At 31.1% G+C, this 17,421-nt stretch overlaps 1 protein-coding gene across 5 annotated transcripts in view; it reads left to right on the top strand.

Annotated features, from left to right (window-relative positions):
* The window catches only part of LOC119644771 (fasciclin-2), a 131,568-nt gene extending 114,147 nt beyond the window's left edge, over window positions 1-17,421 (top strand). For 2 of the 5 annotated variants that reach the window (XM_038044498.1, XM_038044497.1), the window contains 3 exons: window positions 15,561-15,762; window positions 16,530-16,616; window positions 16,942-17,421. In XM_038044498.1, coding sequence (XP_037900426.1) covers window positions 15,561-15,762; window positions 16,530-16,616; window positions 16,942-17,065 — 413 coding nt within the window. In that variant the 3' untranslated portion in view covers window positions 17,066-17,421. Of the gene's footprint in view, window positions 1-5,280; window positions 7,487-15,560; window positions 15,763-16,529; window positions 16,617-16,941 lie in introns of those variants that run through there. The other 3 variants (XM_038044500.1, XM_038044499.1, XM_038044501.1) reach the window with 2 other exon arrangements.

Below are 17,421 nucleotides of genomic sequence, written 5' to 3'. Positions count from 1 at the left end.
TTTTTTTTTTTTTTTTTTTTTTTTTTTTTTGTTTAATAAATATATTAAGAAACCTTTTTTAAAAATTAGTTTATTTGTATTATGTGCTTAAATGCAACTTTAATATGAGTGTATGTGAGAGTCTTTAAATTTTTATAGTATTTTTTCATCATACTACAAAACACTACAGAACACTGAAAATCATTTAAAGTTGACTTAAAATTTTGACTTAAATAAGTTACATATATATACCTTATGTCGGCAATGATCGACTTTCTTCTTTTTATATCTCCAACTCGTGGCCGTAAACCCTTTAGTGGAGGAGGTGATTTTTGGATTATGAGTAATAAGTGTTGTGAAAGCGAAAGCTAGAGAGATAAAATTAAATTGTTTACCATAATTGGCAAACGAAATGATCATTGGTTATAAGCCCCCCCCGCGCCCACCAATCCCCACCCATCGCCACCCATCGCCACCGTCGCCGCCCCCTGCTGCATATTTTCATTTTTATTTTATTATTTATCGACAATTTAAATTAGTGTGACGTGATAAAAATGCATGAATTTCCCGACTTGACTTTCTCGATTCGTATCTGCCTACCTACGTGCGTAGATTACTTAAACGAATATTTAGCGAATATACATCGACGTTTAGGTATCTTCGGCTGATATGAAAAATATGAAGTAATTTGTAACTAAATCAAAATATATGATACGGTTTCGTCCCCTTAACCACCACCGATCTTCGGTGCTCGCTCATTTCTTCACCTCTACTGTATAAGCTAAACTTGTGCATTTCGCTTGATTAATACATTTTGGCAATGGACCAAGTGCTTTGCCACTGCAAGCTAACCTAACTCCCTTAAAAAGTTCTGAGAGGTGTAGTGTTCCCACATCCCATTGTTGCTGTTGTTGCCAATGTAATCCGGGGGACGCGATCAACCTATTTGTGAAACAAGGTTTACAGCAATTGATTCTACCCGGTATGTGAATGCCTGATGTAAGCCATATCATAAGACCAAATCAAAGAATCGCCATATTGGATGAAACAGTGCTGTCATGTTGATGAAAAGTCAAAAGGGACAATTCGTTGTTGTGACAATGGTTGTTGTTGTTGTTGTTGTTGTTGTTGTAATAACAAAACTTCATTTTGCTGATAAATTGATTTCTTCTTGACTGTCGTCTCTTTCATACCTGGTCATACTGTTCTCACTAAACGTCTTAACAAATTTACAAAAAAAAGCCTGGAATCCATTAAAATTATCAGTTCAGCAACATAAAGTGTAGCATAGAGCTAGCGAAACCTTAAGTTAACCTAATTTAAATAAACACAACCACAAATCCATCATTTCCTCGCTTCTCATCACGAGTCTCTCCATCAACTCCGTTTTATGCGGAAACTGTTCGCAGTTTTTGATTGCTTGGGAGTCTAGGCCATCTAAAACAACTCGCCTAAGAGGCCACACAGTCAAGAAATTGATTTTGCGAGCAAAGCCGCGATTTAATTCCACTTACGGCCGCATTATCAACTCATTTCATTTGCTTTTAGTATCAACATAGGAGAGAGATGGGGATATAAAAATTTTATTTTAAATGTCATTAAAATGATTTTTAATATTTTTTAACTGCCAAAAATAAAAATATTTTACTAATAAGATTTTTAAAAATTCCATATATATAAAAATTAAGTTAATTGCTTAAAAAAGAGAACAAAAAAAAAAAAAAAAAATTTTTTTGTTCTTGAAATTTTTCGTTCTTTTTTTTTTCTGTTTATTATTATAACAATCACTGAAAGATAAAAGATGCATTAAGTTTATCGTTCCGTTTGCAAAGTCTTGAAATCCCATAAATTATGTATGGGTATGTATAAGCACATATATATATACCTAATATGAATTAGATTTTGAAACGATTTAATCGATCAAATTTCTTCGAAGGAAAGGGGAAGAAATTCCTTAATTTTAAAGACAAGGTCAAGCAGTTATTACGCGTGAGTTCTTTAATGACCAGAACTTTTAATAAAAAAATTGCCGTCAATAAAAGAATATTCCTATGGATATCAGTTATCCATCCGGCTGTTAGTGTACATATCATCGAAACAATGTTTCGAAGAGACATGCACCGCGGCCGCATTTATTAAAAAACCCTACTTAATTTGCTTGAGCATCCAAGAATTGGCTCGAACCGGATACAATTTTATTATTTGTTTTCATTTCATTCTATCCGCTCTTTCACTTATGTATAAAAGAAATTTACTTAAAAAATATTGTTAAAAAAAAAAAAAAGACAAAGAACATCGAAAACAAGAACAACAACATAGAGTATTATTTCTTATATATATGCATATTAATATAAATCTGTCATTACACGCTACTCTATATACAAATGTATTTAAGGACAGACAATGTTTACAAATCCAAATTCCATTTATGAGAAGTCATATGATTTTCATTAGAAATACTTTTGCTTTCAACAGATAATTGAATTTGTTTTTTTTTTTTATCAATCACTGTAGTCAAGGATGCTTTTTTTTTCTTTTTTTTAAATTTATCTGATTTTATTTTATGTTTTCGTTTATTTGTATGTTTGTGTGTGCATTTTGCGTGTAACATATGTTTGTCCGTACGTGTATGTATGTTTAACTAACTCTCTTATAAAAAAATAGCTATAAAAACTATTTGAATTTTGTAATAAAATTAATAATAATTTTTTTTTTTTTTTCGTATACTCTTACGTTTTCCTCTTTCGATTTAGTTGTAATTTTTTATTTTATTGCTAATATAGTTTTATAATAAATGAAAAAAAAAAAAACATGATTTTAGTTAACATAATTAATAATTTTTCTTTAAACAATAAAATTGACTCTGAAGATATGATAAAATATTTAAAAGAAAAACAAAGCATTTTCATTTAATTATCTTTCTTACTCTCTTGATCTCTTTCTATCTCTCTATTTCTCTTCCTATATATATATATATATATATATATATAGATATATAAATATATGTATATTTGTACACATACATATACCAAGTCATGGATGCCTTCCTTTTTCGTTTAAATTTATTATTTACTTGTTTGTGTGTGCATTTTGTGTGTAACACATGTTCGTCTGTGTGTTCGTCATGTATGTTTAACTAATTTCTCATATAAAAAATAGCTATAAGAAAAATAGCTAAACATATAAGATATATATATATATATATATATCTTCCTATCTCTTCCTATCCTTCTCTATATCTATTATTCTATATAAGAAAGGTGCTTGCTTAAGTTTTCTCTGAGCTTCTTTTTAGTTTTATGTAAAATTCTTTTGTTCAGTGTACGTTGCGTGTATGATATGTAAATGTCCTATAAATGCGTTCTTTGCGTATATATAGCATAAACTAAGAGACCAGTTGCCAATGATCTCGCTCTTTCTCTTTCTCGTTCTCTTTCTCGTTCGTTCTCTCTCTCACTCTCTCTCTTTCTTTCTTACTCTATTCCTCTTTGGTCTTGCAATATTTTACTTCACGATTATAAATCTTTGCTGGTTCTCACGTCTTAGCAGGTATCCCGGTATATTCATAACGAATGTAACGTAAAATTTAAAGGATATCTTATAACTAAAGGAGCAATGCCGATACCGTGTACGATTTCTGTCGATTTGATTAGCCTTCTTACTGACCTATCCACAAGGGAATGGAAGCATTTCACAGATGAAAAGTCCTCCAAAGAACAGAAATAACAGGAATCGTCTGCAGACAATAGAAAATTCACTCTGCTATTGAAGAGAATTAGTTTTAAACATTTTCCTAACAAATGCTTTAGACATCAAAAAAACTTCTTTGGTCAAGTTCGAAACTCACATAAGCATGGTAAAACCATCGTCCCACAATAAACGGAAAATCGCAAAAATGAAACCCATTCCATAAACAAAAACTATACCTTAACCCATGAACTCTGAAAATTCGACTTGTCACCTACTCTTACTTAGTATTATTTTAGAGTTTTAAATAGGCAAGGTATTAAATAAAAAAAGTTTACCTGTATATGAGAGAAATCGTCACAATTGCAATGAGAAAACTTCAATTGCTTAGAAATTACTTTGTTAGGGGCACTGTTTCCTCTCTTAATGAGAAAGCTCTATCAATTCTGAATTTTTTTATAATAATATCTTTCTCTCTCTCTCTCTCTCTCTGTTTCTCTCTCTATCTCTATCTCTCTCTCTCTCTCTCTCTCTCTCTCTCTCTCTCTTACACATTATTCTGAAGTGAGTGCATCTCGCTTGATATAACGCGTTCCCAGTTTGCATCTACCTATAATCTAAACTTATTTTCATAAATTTCGTTCCGATTTCTTTTGGCAGAAAAACTTCTCACAAAATTATCTCAATAGATTATTAAACGTCCCTCCTTCATTTATATTCATATATTTGTATTATTCTCATATTTTTAGTGTTAATTAATAATAATTGATGCAATGATTGCAAAAAGTGTGCCTGCCTGCGTGTCTTTTTGTTATGTTAATATATTTTTCTAAAATTAATATTTTTTCAGTTTATTGATTCAGATCACAAAATCATAGAGAAACAATTTGATAATATAGTCTATCACAATTACACATAGGGAACATGAAAAAACTCTCGTCTTTATTATCTATATTTAATCTTTCTGATCGGAATCGCTCACAAAACCACCAATCTTCAGTTGCCAAACAGAAAATTTCAGATAAATCTAATATAAACCACTAAACAATCACTACCACTCCATTCACTTTCTATATATATATGTATATGCATATATATATATATATATATATATATATATATATATATGTATATATACATAAGATGAAGGTCATTTCGAAAAGAGAAGTAAAAATCATTTCGAGAATTTATTTTGGATATGATCGAGAGTGAAATCTATATCAAAAAATATTTCTCTCTTTTTCTCTTTTTTTCCTATATTTTTCTCTCTTCCTCTCGTTTATTTAATTATGTTGTTTTTTTCACTCTCTTTCTCTCTCTTTTTCTCTCTTTCTCTTTCTCCCTCTTTCTCTCCCTCTTTCTCTCTCTTTCTCTCTCTTTCTTTCTCTGCCTGTGTAACAACACTAAATGGCACTAAAAATATATGTCCGCAAACTTTTGAAAAAAATCAAACAAAAATCTATATATGCGTTGCACTCTTTCCTCTCTACGCGTTAATTTCTCTCCAAAATTTTAAAAACATAACTGTAATTTATGATATGTGAATTGGGTTATATGTGTTTGTATGTTTGTGCTCATATGGGTGCGTGTGTGGTCGTGTTTTTGAAACATTAGACAATCCATATCCGTACTCAGCGGCCGGCAGTTTAAAGGATTATACAAAACACCATCAGCAACGTTTATTCATTTTAAATACATTTGTACTGATAATCACCGTAAGAAGGATGTCGTCACTACAACTGCAGCCGCAACGGCAGCAACAGCAATCATTCATGGGATTATAAACTTGAAGCTTGCATACTCTCTTTCTCATGCAAACCAATGCACACACATATACACACATACACACATACACAAACACACATACACACACAGAGTGACAGCAACACACACAGTAATAGTCTGATAGAGTTGGTCCTTTTTGGCGAAACAATCAAGTGATAACATTGATGTACATATATATGATGTTATAGAAGTAAAAGCACACAGATCTCTACAACACTATATCCATCGTCATAATTATCTAATAATAATAACAATAATAATAATTACAAATTGTTGTTGTAATTTCTTTGTACGTATATGTATGTTAATATAATTATATCGGGAAGTTAAAACAAAAAAAAATTTTTTTTTTCACTTTATAATAAATGCGTTAGTAATAGTATTTACGAGACACACTACGGCGATATTCTAAAGCAGAAAGAAAATAAGAACAAAAGGTATAAATAAAGTAAAGAAAATTCCGGTATCTCAACCTTTGACTAACACTTGTACTTAATACATAAAATTTAGACAAAAGAAAAAAACAAATCCCAGACTCACTACTTATTCATAACGTTAACTTGACGTTAGCTTTGAGATTCGCATTGAAGTTTTTATGAAAAATACGACAAAGGTAATTAGACTATTTACCCAAGAGCTTTCGAGTTGACCTAGCCGTGGCTACCCATTCAGGTATTTATAAGTTTGAACGATTGAAGTCTCAAGACATTAAGTACATAAGCTCTTAGTTGATTTTCGCAAATACATTATTAAGATAGGAGTAAGGGTGAACCCTCTTGCCTTAAACTATTGGACATTAAGCATGTATTTTTGTGTTCAAATTACAAATCGCAAGTTTTCAGACATTTTCATCAAATTCGGTACAATGACGTGCTTTGACCCAAGGACGAACGGTATTGAAAATGGTTCAAATCTGTCCAATTTTTCGATCGTTCGCCATATAAAGCAATGCGTTGAGTAATAATACTTCGACATTCTACATTGGTGTGGCTGGATCAATTTCTTGAACTCGCATGTATATATCCGTTCCTAGGTATAGTTTGCAATAATTCACGATAAAAATTGATCCATTATACCAAATTGACAAAGAGGTCAACCTTATCGAATTTCGACCACATAGGTCTATTTTTGGGCACCGCCTCACATAAGGGCTCTCAGGATATGTAAATCCTTACATGCCAAAAAGGCTTAATTGTTATTTGTTTAAGATAGCAATTTGACATGAAAATTAAGTGAAGTAAAGTTGAAGCACATGGGTCTATTTCGTGGACTCGAGGTAAGATTTCTCGTAGTAGTAATAATATCATCAGAAAAAGAACAGTTTATGATAATAAGCGGTCGATAGCAACACTACTACTCAACAAAGAAATTAACAGTAGGAACTTTGGACCGCATAGGTCTATTTTTTGAATCCAATAAATATATATAAAAAGTAAGGCCTTATAGGGAGAGAAAGTCTAGTTTTTAGTTTTTTATGATGCGAACTGAAAAGCGCTAGAGTCTTTCGGAAGTACTATGATATTTTGGGCATCTCTCCAAATGAGTGAATGACTGTACTGGGCAAAATGATTGATGAGGCACCTTGTGGTCGGCCTTGCCCGACTGTAACATTATTACTTAAAGTTAACATAATTTTTTTCTTATGTTTCTAATATCAGCTTTATTGGAATGAGCCTAACGTGAAAAACAATAGCACAACAAACAAATTATATGAAAAGTACTATTATCTGACAAAGGGGTTCAACAAATGACGTTCTTATCTTCGAATGACCTGAAGTCCTGAAGAAAAAAAAAATCAAAAGTGTAGAAGTTTGGGATAAAATCTTTTTCTTAAGGCGAACGGACATACAGACAGACAGTCAATTTTTAACAGCAAAATGGAGTAGGAAATAACGCAAACACTGCCAAAAAAGGTTTTTTTTTTTTATATAATCATATATTAGAGATATAAATAACTAAGAGACTAAAACTTGCATAAAATACTAAAAAAAAAAAAAGAAGCAATTTTCAAAACGCACATAACGTATTAAAAAAAAAAAAATAAATAAATACATATATAAATAAAACAAAACTAATCGAAAATTTTGTATATATTATAAACATATCACGGAAACAAATTTTGGAATAATTTATTTTATAGGAATTTGTTGATTTCAAGTAATAAATTAAAATCATGTAATTGAATTCAATATGACCGCACCCCGTAAACCAGCCTTAGAGACTGAAACGCAAACCGCTAAAAAAAAATCAAAAATAGCTGTACCGTGAATAAGAAATGGAAACGTTATCCAAAGGCAAAGGCAGCAAAACAGACAAAAAAAAAGAAAAAAGACTTTTTAGGATCAGATAAGTTCATTCCTGTCAGCATAATAAGAAGAATTGTTTTCGGGAGTTTTTTTTGTTTTATTTTTTTTTTTTTTAATTTTGAAAATGTTTGTTGAGCTTTATTAACTACTACGTAATTATTTTCAGGATGCAAGAGTTTATTAAAAACAACATATATATGTATATCGAATCCCGTTATTGTTTATAATATATATTAAAACCCCTTCAAATCACAAGAGGTTTTCAAAATTTTTATTTTCTTTTTAATATTTTAAAATTTAATTCTATATAATACGTTATTGACAATAAAATATAATGTTAAAGAAAAAAAAAAATCAAAAAAAAAAATAAAAATTTAGAAAAATTTATAGCTTAAATATATATAAAAATTAAATATGTACCGAAAATGTAGAAACAAATGTTAGTTAAGCTGATTGAACGAAGAACTAAGCTCGATAATTTCTTTAGATAATTTATTAAGCTAAACCCCTACTACAGCCATTAATATTGTATACAAAGGATTTTTATTCTCAAGTTTTATACATATATACATTATAGTTTTATAATCCCTACATCACTTGCGGTACAACTTTATATTATTAAGTTTGTGCGGATGTATGCAATATCTAGACGGACTTGAGATAAATAGATCGACCAGATTTTATTATACCGATCGCTTGTTTGCCCCTCACTCCGTCTTGTTTCAATATGTATTCAATATATTTTCATGCAATTCGGTACACCGACGCTTTTTGGCCCAAGGATGATGACGGGCTCAATTAAAAATGGTTCGGATCGGAGCACTTCTTTTAAAACGCCTTAGTTTTGAAAAGTTGTTATACAAACATGAAATATATAAAGAACACTATTAAGTGCGCAGCGATGTAGGGTATCTATCCAATACGAGGTCGTAGCTGACCATACTTATTTTCTTTTTTTTTTGTTGTTTATGATTATTTGAAAATATTTTCAAAAATTTACCAATCAAAAATTCCTTGATTGGAAACGTTCAACGTTGATCATCGTTACCTATATATTTCAAAGGAAATTTTAAAACAGGACTTCTAAGAGCATATGCATTATTTTTTGCATATGCAATATCCCATGACACATCGGATGAGATAAATTCAATGTTTTTAACATTTCTTTAACAGTTATTTGCAATATCGAATCGATCGTTGTCTTGCTTCAACTCACGTGACACGTTTGCTGCTTCTTTCGAAATCGTACCCCTTTTTTTTCCAAGTGATCGTTTCGCTTTGGTTGAACCCATCGATTAAATAACTTAAATAAGTCAAAATTTCGATCAGGCCGCTACTTTCCTTCATATCTTCAGAATCACAAGGCGATACGATGAAATTACTTTTCGGAGGAGAAGTTTTCAAATTGTTTAGAGTTATGTTATCCATAAAAAATTTGGAAAGCAAAAGAAAGCAATTATTTATAGAATAAGAGAAAATCTTTGCATAAATCTGCTGAGAAATTTCCCGATATTTGATAAGTATCTTCTGCAGAATATTTAGCCAAAAACCGATCGCATAGAAGAAATTCCAATGCAATATATTCGCCGAGAAAAGCCCCAAGCCGTAATTTCCCTGTTTCCCAGGAAACTGTGTATTGTCCCGCATACGGACGGGCTACAGGCAACAAAAATTTTAACTAAAATGTAGCCTCCAAGGGTCACCTTTTTTATTGGTGAGCAGAAATCGTAAGGAAAACATGCTTTCAATTACTTGGAGACTTCCATCATGGAAAAGGACCATCTTAACCAAACCTAATAATAACAACGACAAATGGTAGTACTTTTAATCAAGGAGAGTAAGTCCCGGTGGCAGCTGCTTTCTCATTTGGATAATATTCACATGTTACTCAAATAGTTGGCCCAAAATTTCGCGAATTTTCTTACAGTAGGTAACGCGGTCTGTTTTATGCAATGCATACAGTGCACCCTACATAGCAAACGATGACGACCGTGTAAAAGACATGTATGAAGACATGATAAAAAGATGCGTTTGCTCTCTATTAAATAGTTCATACTATCTTTCATTTATTTCATTGCCTTACTATCCGACTATTGCTAAGGTATAAGCATGTAAACTAAGAAAGATCCCGCTTTAGAATTTTCCCTTTCCCGAGTTAATCGCGGCAGTAGATAGTGTTCTTCTCTCTCTCTCTCTCTCTCTCTCTCTCTCTCTCTCTCTCTCTCTTTCTCTCTCTGTGAACAGTTAGCTGGCTGACCATACATGCCTTATCGATAACGGATTCTTTGTTTATTTGTTGTTTTTTTTTTTCTTTGTTGCATTGACGATAGCATGTGGTTTCACATCTGGCTTAATGGTGTAGATCATTGGTCGGGAACTTACCCACCATAATATCTCTTATTATATTACTTGTGAGTTAGCTTTTAAACTATAAAACAGATCTCAAATTATGTATGTATGTAATAATGTCTACAAAGTTGTATATACGGTTTTTATGTATTGACTTAATAAAAATAAAAAAATAAAACTAAAAATAAAAAAGATAAAGAAAATGATAATGAATAATAGAAACACTTAAGTTTATTATTATACAATAATAATAGAAGAAAAAAAATAAATAAATAAATAAATAAATAAAATAAAACTAATTACAAAAGAAATACATATAAGAAAAATTAAATGTAAAAATTGAATAAAAAAAAATGCTAGAAAATTAAATAAAAATTACATACATATAAAACAAAGCGAATACGAGACATCTATATTAGTCTGAGCGGGAAGACAATCAAAATGCAACAATTGACTGCGCCTTGTAATAGAAAACGCTTCACGTAAGCTCTTCATTGGTATTGTTTTTTTTTTTTTTTTTTTTTACCTTTTTTTATCTCTTTTCCTCTATATTTTTTGTTTTGTTTTTCATTGTTTTTGTTTTGTTTGTTTTTGTTTTTTCGCTCCTTACTTAATAATGATCGACTTACAGCCGAAGTTAAAGTCAAAAGTCTATTGTGTAACAAAGCATAAAAGGTAAAGCAAGTAAATAATAATCAAATTTATATTATTAACTAATAATAATTTCTTAGCAATTAATACATAAAGTTCAATTACTAAAAAAGCACACAACAACAACAACAACAACAACAACAACAATAACAAAAACAACAGCAGAAATATACCTACCTAGCTATCTAGCTACCTATCTACCTACCCGCCTACCTACCTACCTACCTACTTGTACCTACCTACCACACCTGTAGCTAATTTAAAAAAGCACATCTGTGATTATTAAAAAAACAAAAAAAAAAAAAAAATATATAGTTATATATATATATCAATATATATACATATATATGTTTCAATTTTTTTCTTTTCTTTCCTTCTCCAAAGCTCATAAGACAACAAAATTCGCTAGAACTTTTCCGGATCCTTTCACTTTCATATACATGTTCACTCTCTTCTTCCTTCTCGTCCTTTTCGTTCTCCGTACATGCCCGCCACATTATTTTTGTTAGCTTTACTTGCCTGATTAATATACATACAATTAATTAATTAATGTTTTAATATAACGAAGACAACACTCTCTCAGAAATTTCGCTAAGATTTTTATTAATTATTATACAATTTTTTTTTTGTTTTTTGTTTTGCTTTTTTTTTTTTTTTTTTTTTTAATTTGATTTCATTTCATTATTCGTTCATTTTATTAATTCGTTTATTTAATATTAATGCTTTATTGCTTTCAGTTTATATTTAAATATATATTTGTGCGTATTGGTATTACATCCGCTTTCTTACTTAAATTAATTACTTATCCGTATAAGTTAATGGCATGTCGACCGTAATTTTCTTTTTCGATAATTGGCGTCTTTTTATTATTGTTGTTATTATTATTATTATTATTATTATTAATATTTATTTTTTTATTTTTTTTTTTTTTACTTTTATTTATTCCTTTTTAATTTAAATTTCTTTTCTTTGGTTTGATTGATTTTCATTTTTGATATTTTGATTTTTTTTGAAAATTATTATTATTATTATTATTATGTGTGTAAATTATTTTTGAAAATATATTCTTAAAATGTAAGAAGAAGCAGAAGAAGAAATAATTTCATTTTTTCATATAGCAACATACACATAACAACAACATACACGTAAAAACATGCACACACACACACACACACACGCAGAGGAAAACTGAATTTGTTTTCAACAATTTTCAATATCTTCTCTCTCTTATAGCAACATTACAAAAACAACGAAACAAATTAAGTTTGCTCCAAGTTTTTTTTTAAGACTAATATTTAAATATTCTTAGTAAAATCCTTTTGCAGAAAATTACTGAAAAAAGATGACAAAAAGAAGAAAATATACTTATATTACGCAAATAAACTAATAAACAAACTAATAAAAATAAATGAAATTTCTCCTCTCCCTTTCTCTCTCTCTCTCTCTCTCTCTCTCTCTCCCCTTTTCCTAAGTGAATCGCCCTGACCGGGAAAAAAGTCTCCGAAAACTGTAGAAACGTAACATAAGCCGAGTTCTCTCTCTCTCTGAGCAAAAGCATTAAAAACTTATCATACGATCGGTTGAGGAAAAAAAAAGAATTCAAAATATTGTTGTCAACATTAACGGAGTATGACAGCAGTGAGCAACGTTTTGAAGTAAAACAAACCAGTCTGCGATTATTATGACATTTTTATTAAGATAGTAGCGGTATAGTCAGGACACGAACGTAATCCGAAATTTTTATTTTAATTTAATAGGTGCTTGTATCTGTATTGTGATCACCGGCATCTATCGGCGCAAATGATAAAATAATGGGAAGTATCAATACAATGCGTAACAATTAAATTCGATCGTTTTGACCTTTCTCTACACAAAATAACGGTTTTCCATTTAGTACTACTGAGTTATTCAGTGTATGCAGACGCTAATCAAGGACCGCTCAAAGCTGCAGTTTGTTGTTTGCTTTCAAGCTTATGATGGTGCGGCTCCATTATATACCAATTTTCTGTTTCTCGTTTCGGGTTTCAATCTGTGTTAAAAGTGACGTGAGTTTTAATATCAATGACAAAGAACGGCCTGGAGAAGTCGAAAAAGTTCAGAGACAATAATTTCGACGAAAATCTAGCCCAAACGTTCCCAGAACTTCCGAATAGATTAGCAGTTCACGAATCAACTGTTAAAAGCACCAAAAGGCGAACAAATGGCTGCCATACGAATTGATTGACAATGCCATCGCGAACCGTTTGAACATGACGGTTTCACTGTGGCATGCACCTGTTATGACAATGCCAAACGCAAAGAGTCATGGTTTAGTCCACGAGAGTCATCCACATCGACACCGACGACACCGAAGGGAATAATAAGGCCGATAAAGTTTCGCTGTGCATACCGCAGGTGTATACTATAGCGGTTAGCAGACGCAAAGTGATCCTCATCATCCACCACACGATACACTGTTGCAGCTCGCATGTCAAGTTCTGCCGCAACCAACATACTGGCGTCTTCTGATTATCCCTACCACAAACCGGAACACCAGCGGTCCACTGCCAAACAAAATATCGTTCTTTCGACACGGTATCGCCGTGTTGCCATAGAGATGGCAAAATGCTGTAGAAAATGATGTTTAATAATATATATATATATATATATTGTACCGATTTTTCTCAAGAAATGTCTATTTCAAATGAAACAATGATCAAATTCCATGCAAGCACCTAATAAGCTCATTTTATTTATTTATTTTGCTTTCTTTTGTTCTCATTACTAATAATTAAAATTGAAACGTATCATTAAATTTTGCGAATTTTATATAAATTGATGAAAAAAAGTGTTAACATTCGCCATCTGGCGAATCGATTGGTCTACTGTTTCGAATCTATCGATTGAACGAGACTGTCTGCCAATCTGTCTAGGAAGGAAGAAAAAATAGCGTGCATATAGCTTAGCTTGGCTTGGCCGCCATTCAGCCACATAAACCTTAACGGTAAATGAAACGTAAGCTATTAAAATTTCAGTACCTTCTCATTCCGATTGTCGTATTTGCTATCCTTTCTTCCTCAACGTGTGCTCCTTTCGCATCCTTTTTTTATCGTGGAAATTAAAATCGAAAAGTTGCACTTTACTTGCACGATAAGTTCTTAATTGATGGCCACGGATTAGGCGAAGACGAATAATAGATACGATATGCCTTCACCTACCATCAGGAAACAGATCATAGATCATTGCTCTTAGATTTACAAGCAAATATTTATCGAAGCCAACAACATTCGCTCCGACGTTAAAAACGCATTGCCTACTAATACCAATGTAAAAATAATCTATAAAAAAATTGAAATTGATATAATCCCTTGCATTCTGAACGACTAACTGATACGCCAACCAATACCAGAAATATTTCGAATTTCCATGTATGCATGATTCAGGTCATGGATACAGGTCAAGGAATCGCCTTCAAGATGTATGCCATTTTTTTATTATTTTTTATTTAAAGCTCCTTTTATAAGGAGGTCTTCTTCTTTATTAATACCCTCCACCGAAACGTAGGAGATGTTTTCAAGTTGGAAGAACGCATATTGCGACAAACCAAAAGAAGTGCATTTATTAGCGCATGCAGATTGGTGTCGAAGATGGACTAAATCGATGAAACGACAGGCAGACAGTACAACATACGCTTAGAGAGCAAAAGTTTTTTTTTTGTATTTTTAGAAGCAACAGCGAAAAAATGATCTTACAGTAGTTGAGCAAACTTGAGAGAAGATCGATTATGTCCATCGAATATTGCCGCAACCATCCACATGCACTTTAGAACGGCCGCCAACCCAAGATAATGGAGAATAGCATTAGTTTGTTATGAGAGTCGGTCTATGGCGATTCATTGAGTGAGAGCCTTAAGAGAGCGAGCGGTTCCATTAAAGGGCGTGATTGGTGCATAAATTTCTTTTATCTCTTGTTGTCCAAGTACCGGGGCATAAACCATGTATAGCGCATGCCTACGAGTGTCAAAGGTGGTGGACCTCCGCGAACCTCCTAGATGTTGCTGATATTGGTTTTGAAAAAAAGTACATTTTGCATTTTGATAGTTTGACAGAAGGGTAGGATGAACCTTACCCAACTGTGACTCTTAACTGGCTTCATTTGCAAAAATTAATAAAAGAGCAAGGATGAAATCCTTATCTTTTTCGAGCAGTCCTATCTAACGAAAAATTACATACCATTCAAAATGTGATCAAAATAATCCTACAACCTATATCGACAAGGTCTGGACTGGAACTTGAGAAGGAAAATTTAAACTTCAAAATTTTCCCTATTCTTAATTCGCTTACTCTCCCATTCACCGCGCTTGTAAAGAAGCGTGATGCGTCCAAATAAATGTATTTTCATTATTATTAATATTGTAAATTTTTTAATTTTCTTCTTCCTTGTACATGTATGTAAATTTGCTTCAATTTGATTCAATAGATAATGACATCGATTGTGATTATATTCAATTAACAGTAATTTTCTGCAAAGAAGAATAACAAAAACAAAAAAAAACAATAAATAGAAGCATATAACAAAATGTAGTCGATAAGTTTGCCCAATGCGCCGCAACCTTCCATACTTTTCCTTTGTTTGTTAAACCCGTTTTCCATATGGTTATATATATAATATTTAGCGCTTTACTTGTAAAGAAAACTTCAACAATGGTCTTTGTACTAATAGACATTTAAAAAAAAAAACAAAAAAAAACTTATTTAATTATTAAATCAAAAATAATTTTTTATACTTTTTCTACTTTAAAATTCTTCGTATTCTTGCGTTTAGGCATCGATGTGATACAAGTGGCTGAGAGGCAAGTGTTGTCGTCAGCCTCGATCGTCGGCATAGCAGTGGGTGGTGTATTGCTCCTACTATTAATTATCGATTTGCTGTGTTGCGCAACTATTAATATGGGCGTTTTGGCAACCATGTGCAGGCGTACGAAACGTTCACCCTCCGAAATTGATGAAGAGGCCAAGTTGGGAAGGTGGGTATCGAAAAGCATTGATTCGTTACTTGTTTCCTTCTTTTTTTTTTTCTTTTAGAATATAAGTAGTGGTTGAATATTTGATTAATGATAACTGAAATATATATATATATTTTTTTTCTTTTAATAAGAAAATATTGCACTAAATATTTATTTTAATATTTCCAATTTTTTCAATTTATTTACTTTTATTTATTTATTTATTTTTTTTTTTTTTTTTTTTTTTTTGAAAACATTAAAAAATAGTGTTGTTACCACTAGAGCTCAAATAAGTTTTCAACTGGATTCTGATTATAATTGGGTTTATCAAAGACCCAAAACCTTTTCATGGACTCACCAGAAACGCTTTGATAAAGTTTAAGTAACTTTAACGAATTTAGTGCAGTATTAATAAGTTTTCCTTTCTTTATTTATTGTTTTCCCTCTCTATGAAATTTGAAAATCTAAAAGACAAAAAAAAAAAAATGATTTCTTTTCTCCAATTCGCAATAGATCGCTCTTTTGTTTCCTAATATACACATATTTTATTTATTTATTTATTTTTTTTTTTTTTTACTATTATTTTCTGTTTAAATACTCTATCTCATCAATAAAATCATCATATTTTAATAAAAAAAATAATAATAATAATTAAAATTGCAAAAAAAAAAAAAAAAAAAATCAAATTCGTAAAAATTTTAAAATTACTTAAATCGAACCATAAAAAAACTTGAATAAATTTAACCAAGCAGTCTTTACGGTTGGCGTTTCCCGCTACCTTATTGCAGTGGACAGCTGGTTAAGGAGCCACCACCATCACCTCTACCATTACCGCCTCCCGTTAAACTAGGTGGTTCAGCCTTAACAACACCATCGTACGTATCATTCATCTCATCCCGCATCTCATACAAGTTCTAACCAAAGAAAGAAAAAACAAAAAAAAAACAAAAAAATCAAAAGCCTGTTTAATCATAATATATGATTGATTAACTGTAGACTAACCGTAGATTACTAATTCCCGTAGTTAAAAATTTCTAAATTTAAAATTTCCTTTTATTTTCTTTCGAAAGCTTTTCGTAGATAAAAATATATTTTAGAACATCGTATAATACAAAAAAAAAAAAAAAAACAAAAAAAAAAGAAAAGAAAAGAAAAGAAAGAAATATTAATGTTACGAATTTTTTATGCTTTTTCTCGCAGAGATGAAAAGCAACCCTTGCAGACACCAACTGGTAGTATGAAACAAAATTCTACCGTTGAATTCGATGGGAAATTTGTGCATTCTCGCAGTGGTGAAATAATTGGTAAAAATTCGGCCGTGTAAGCAGTGAAATTCGCAAAAACCGCAAAATTGCACAGAAAACTTCTACGGTCCGTGAACCGGGACGTTACTTAAAGATCTTCAACAGGAATATATATTTATTTAATTATTATATATATTATATATATGTAAGTAAACATAAAAATTAAAACAATTTCTAGGATGCAAATTCAAATTATTTTCAGTTACCGAAACTACTTAAATGAGATTTAAAAATTGCATGCAATATTTTGTTGTTTTCAGTTTTTTTCTATCGTGCTTTAATTTAACTTAAATTTCCACTTTATAGTTAAACGCATACCAAAATAAAAAGAAAAAAACTCTGTAATGTTTTGTATGTATTATATACTCTATTTTTT

Source organism: Glossina fuscipes, unplaced genomic scaffold (assembly GCF_014805625.2).
Source record: "Glossina fuscipes isolate IAEA_lab_2018 unplaced genomic scaffold, Yale_Gfus_2 0, whole genome shotgun sequence".
NCBI classification, from domain to species: domain Eukaryota; kingdom Metazoa; phylum Arthropoda; class Insecta; order Diptera; family Glossinidae; genus Glossina; species Glossina fuscipes.
This window is presented reverse-complemented; position numbering and strand designations above follow the sequence as displayed.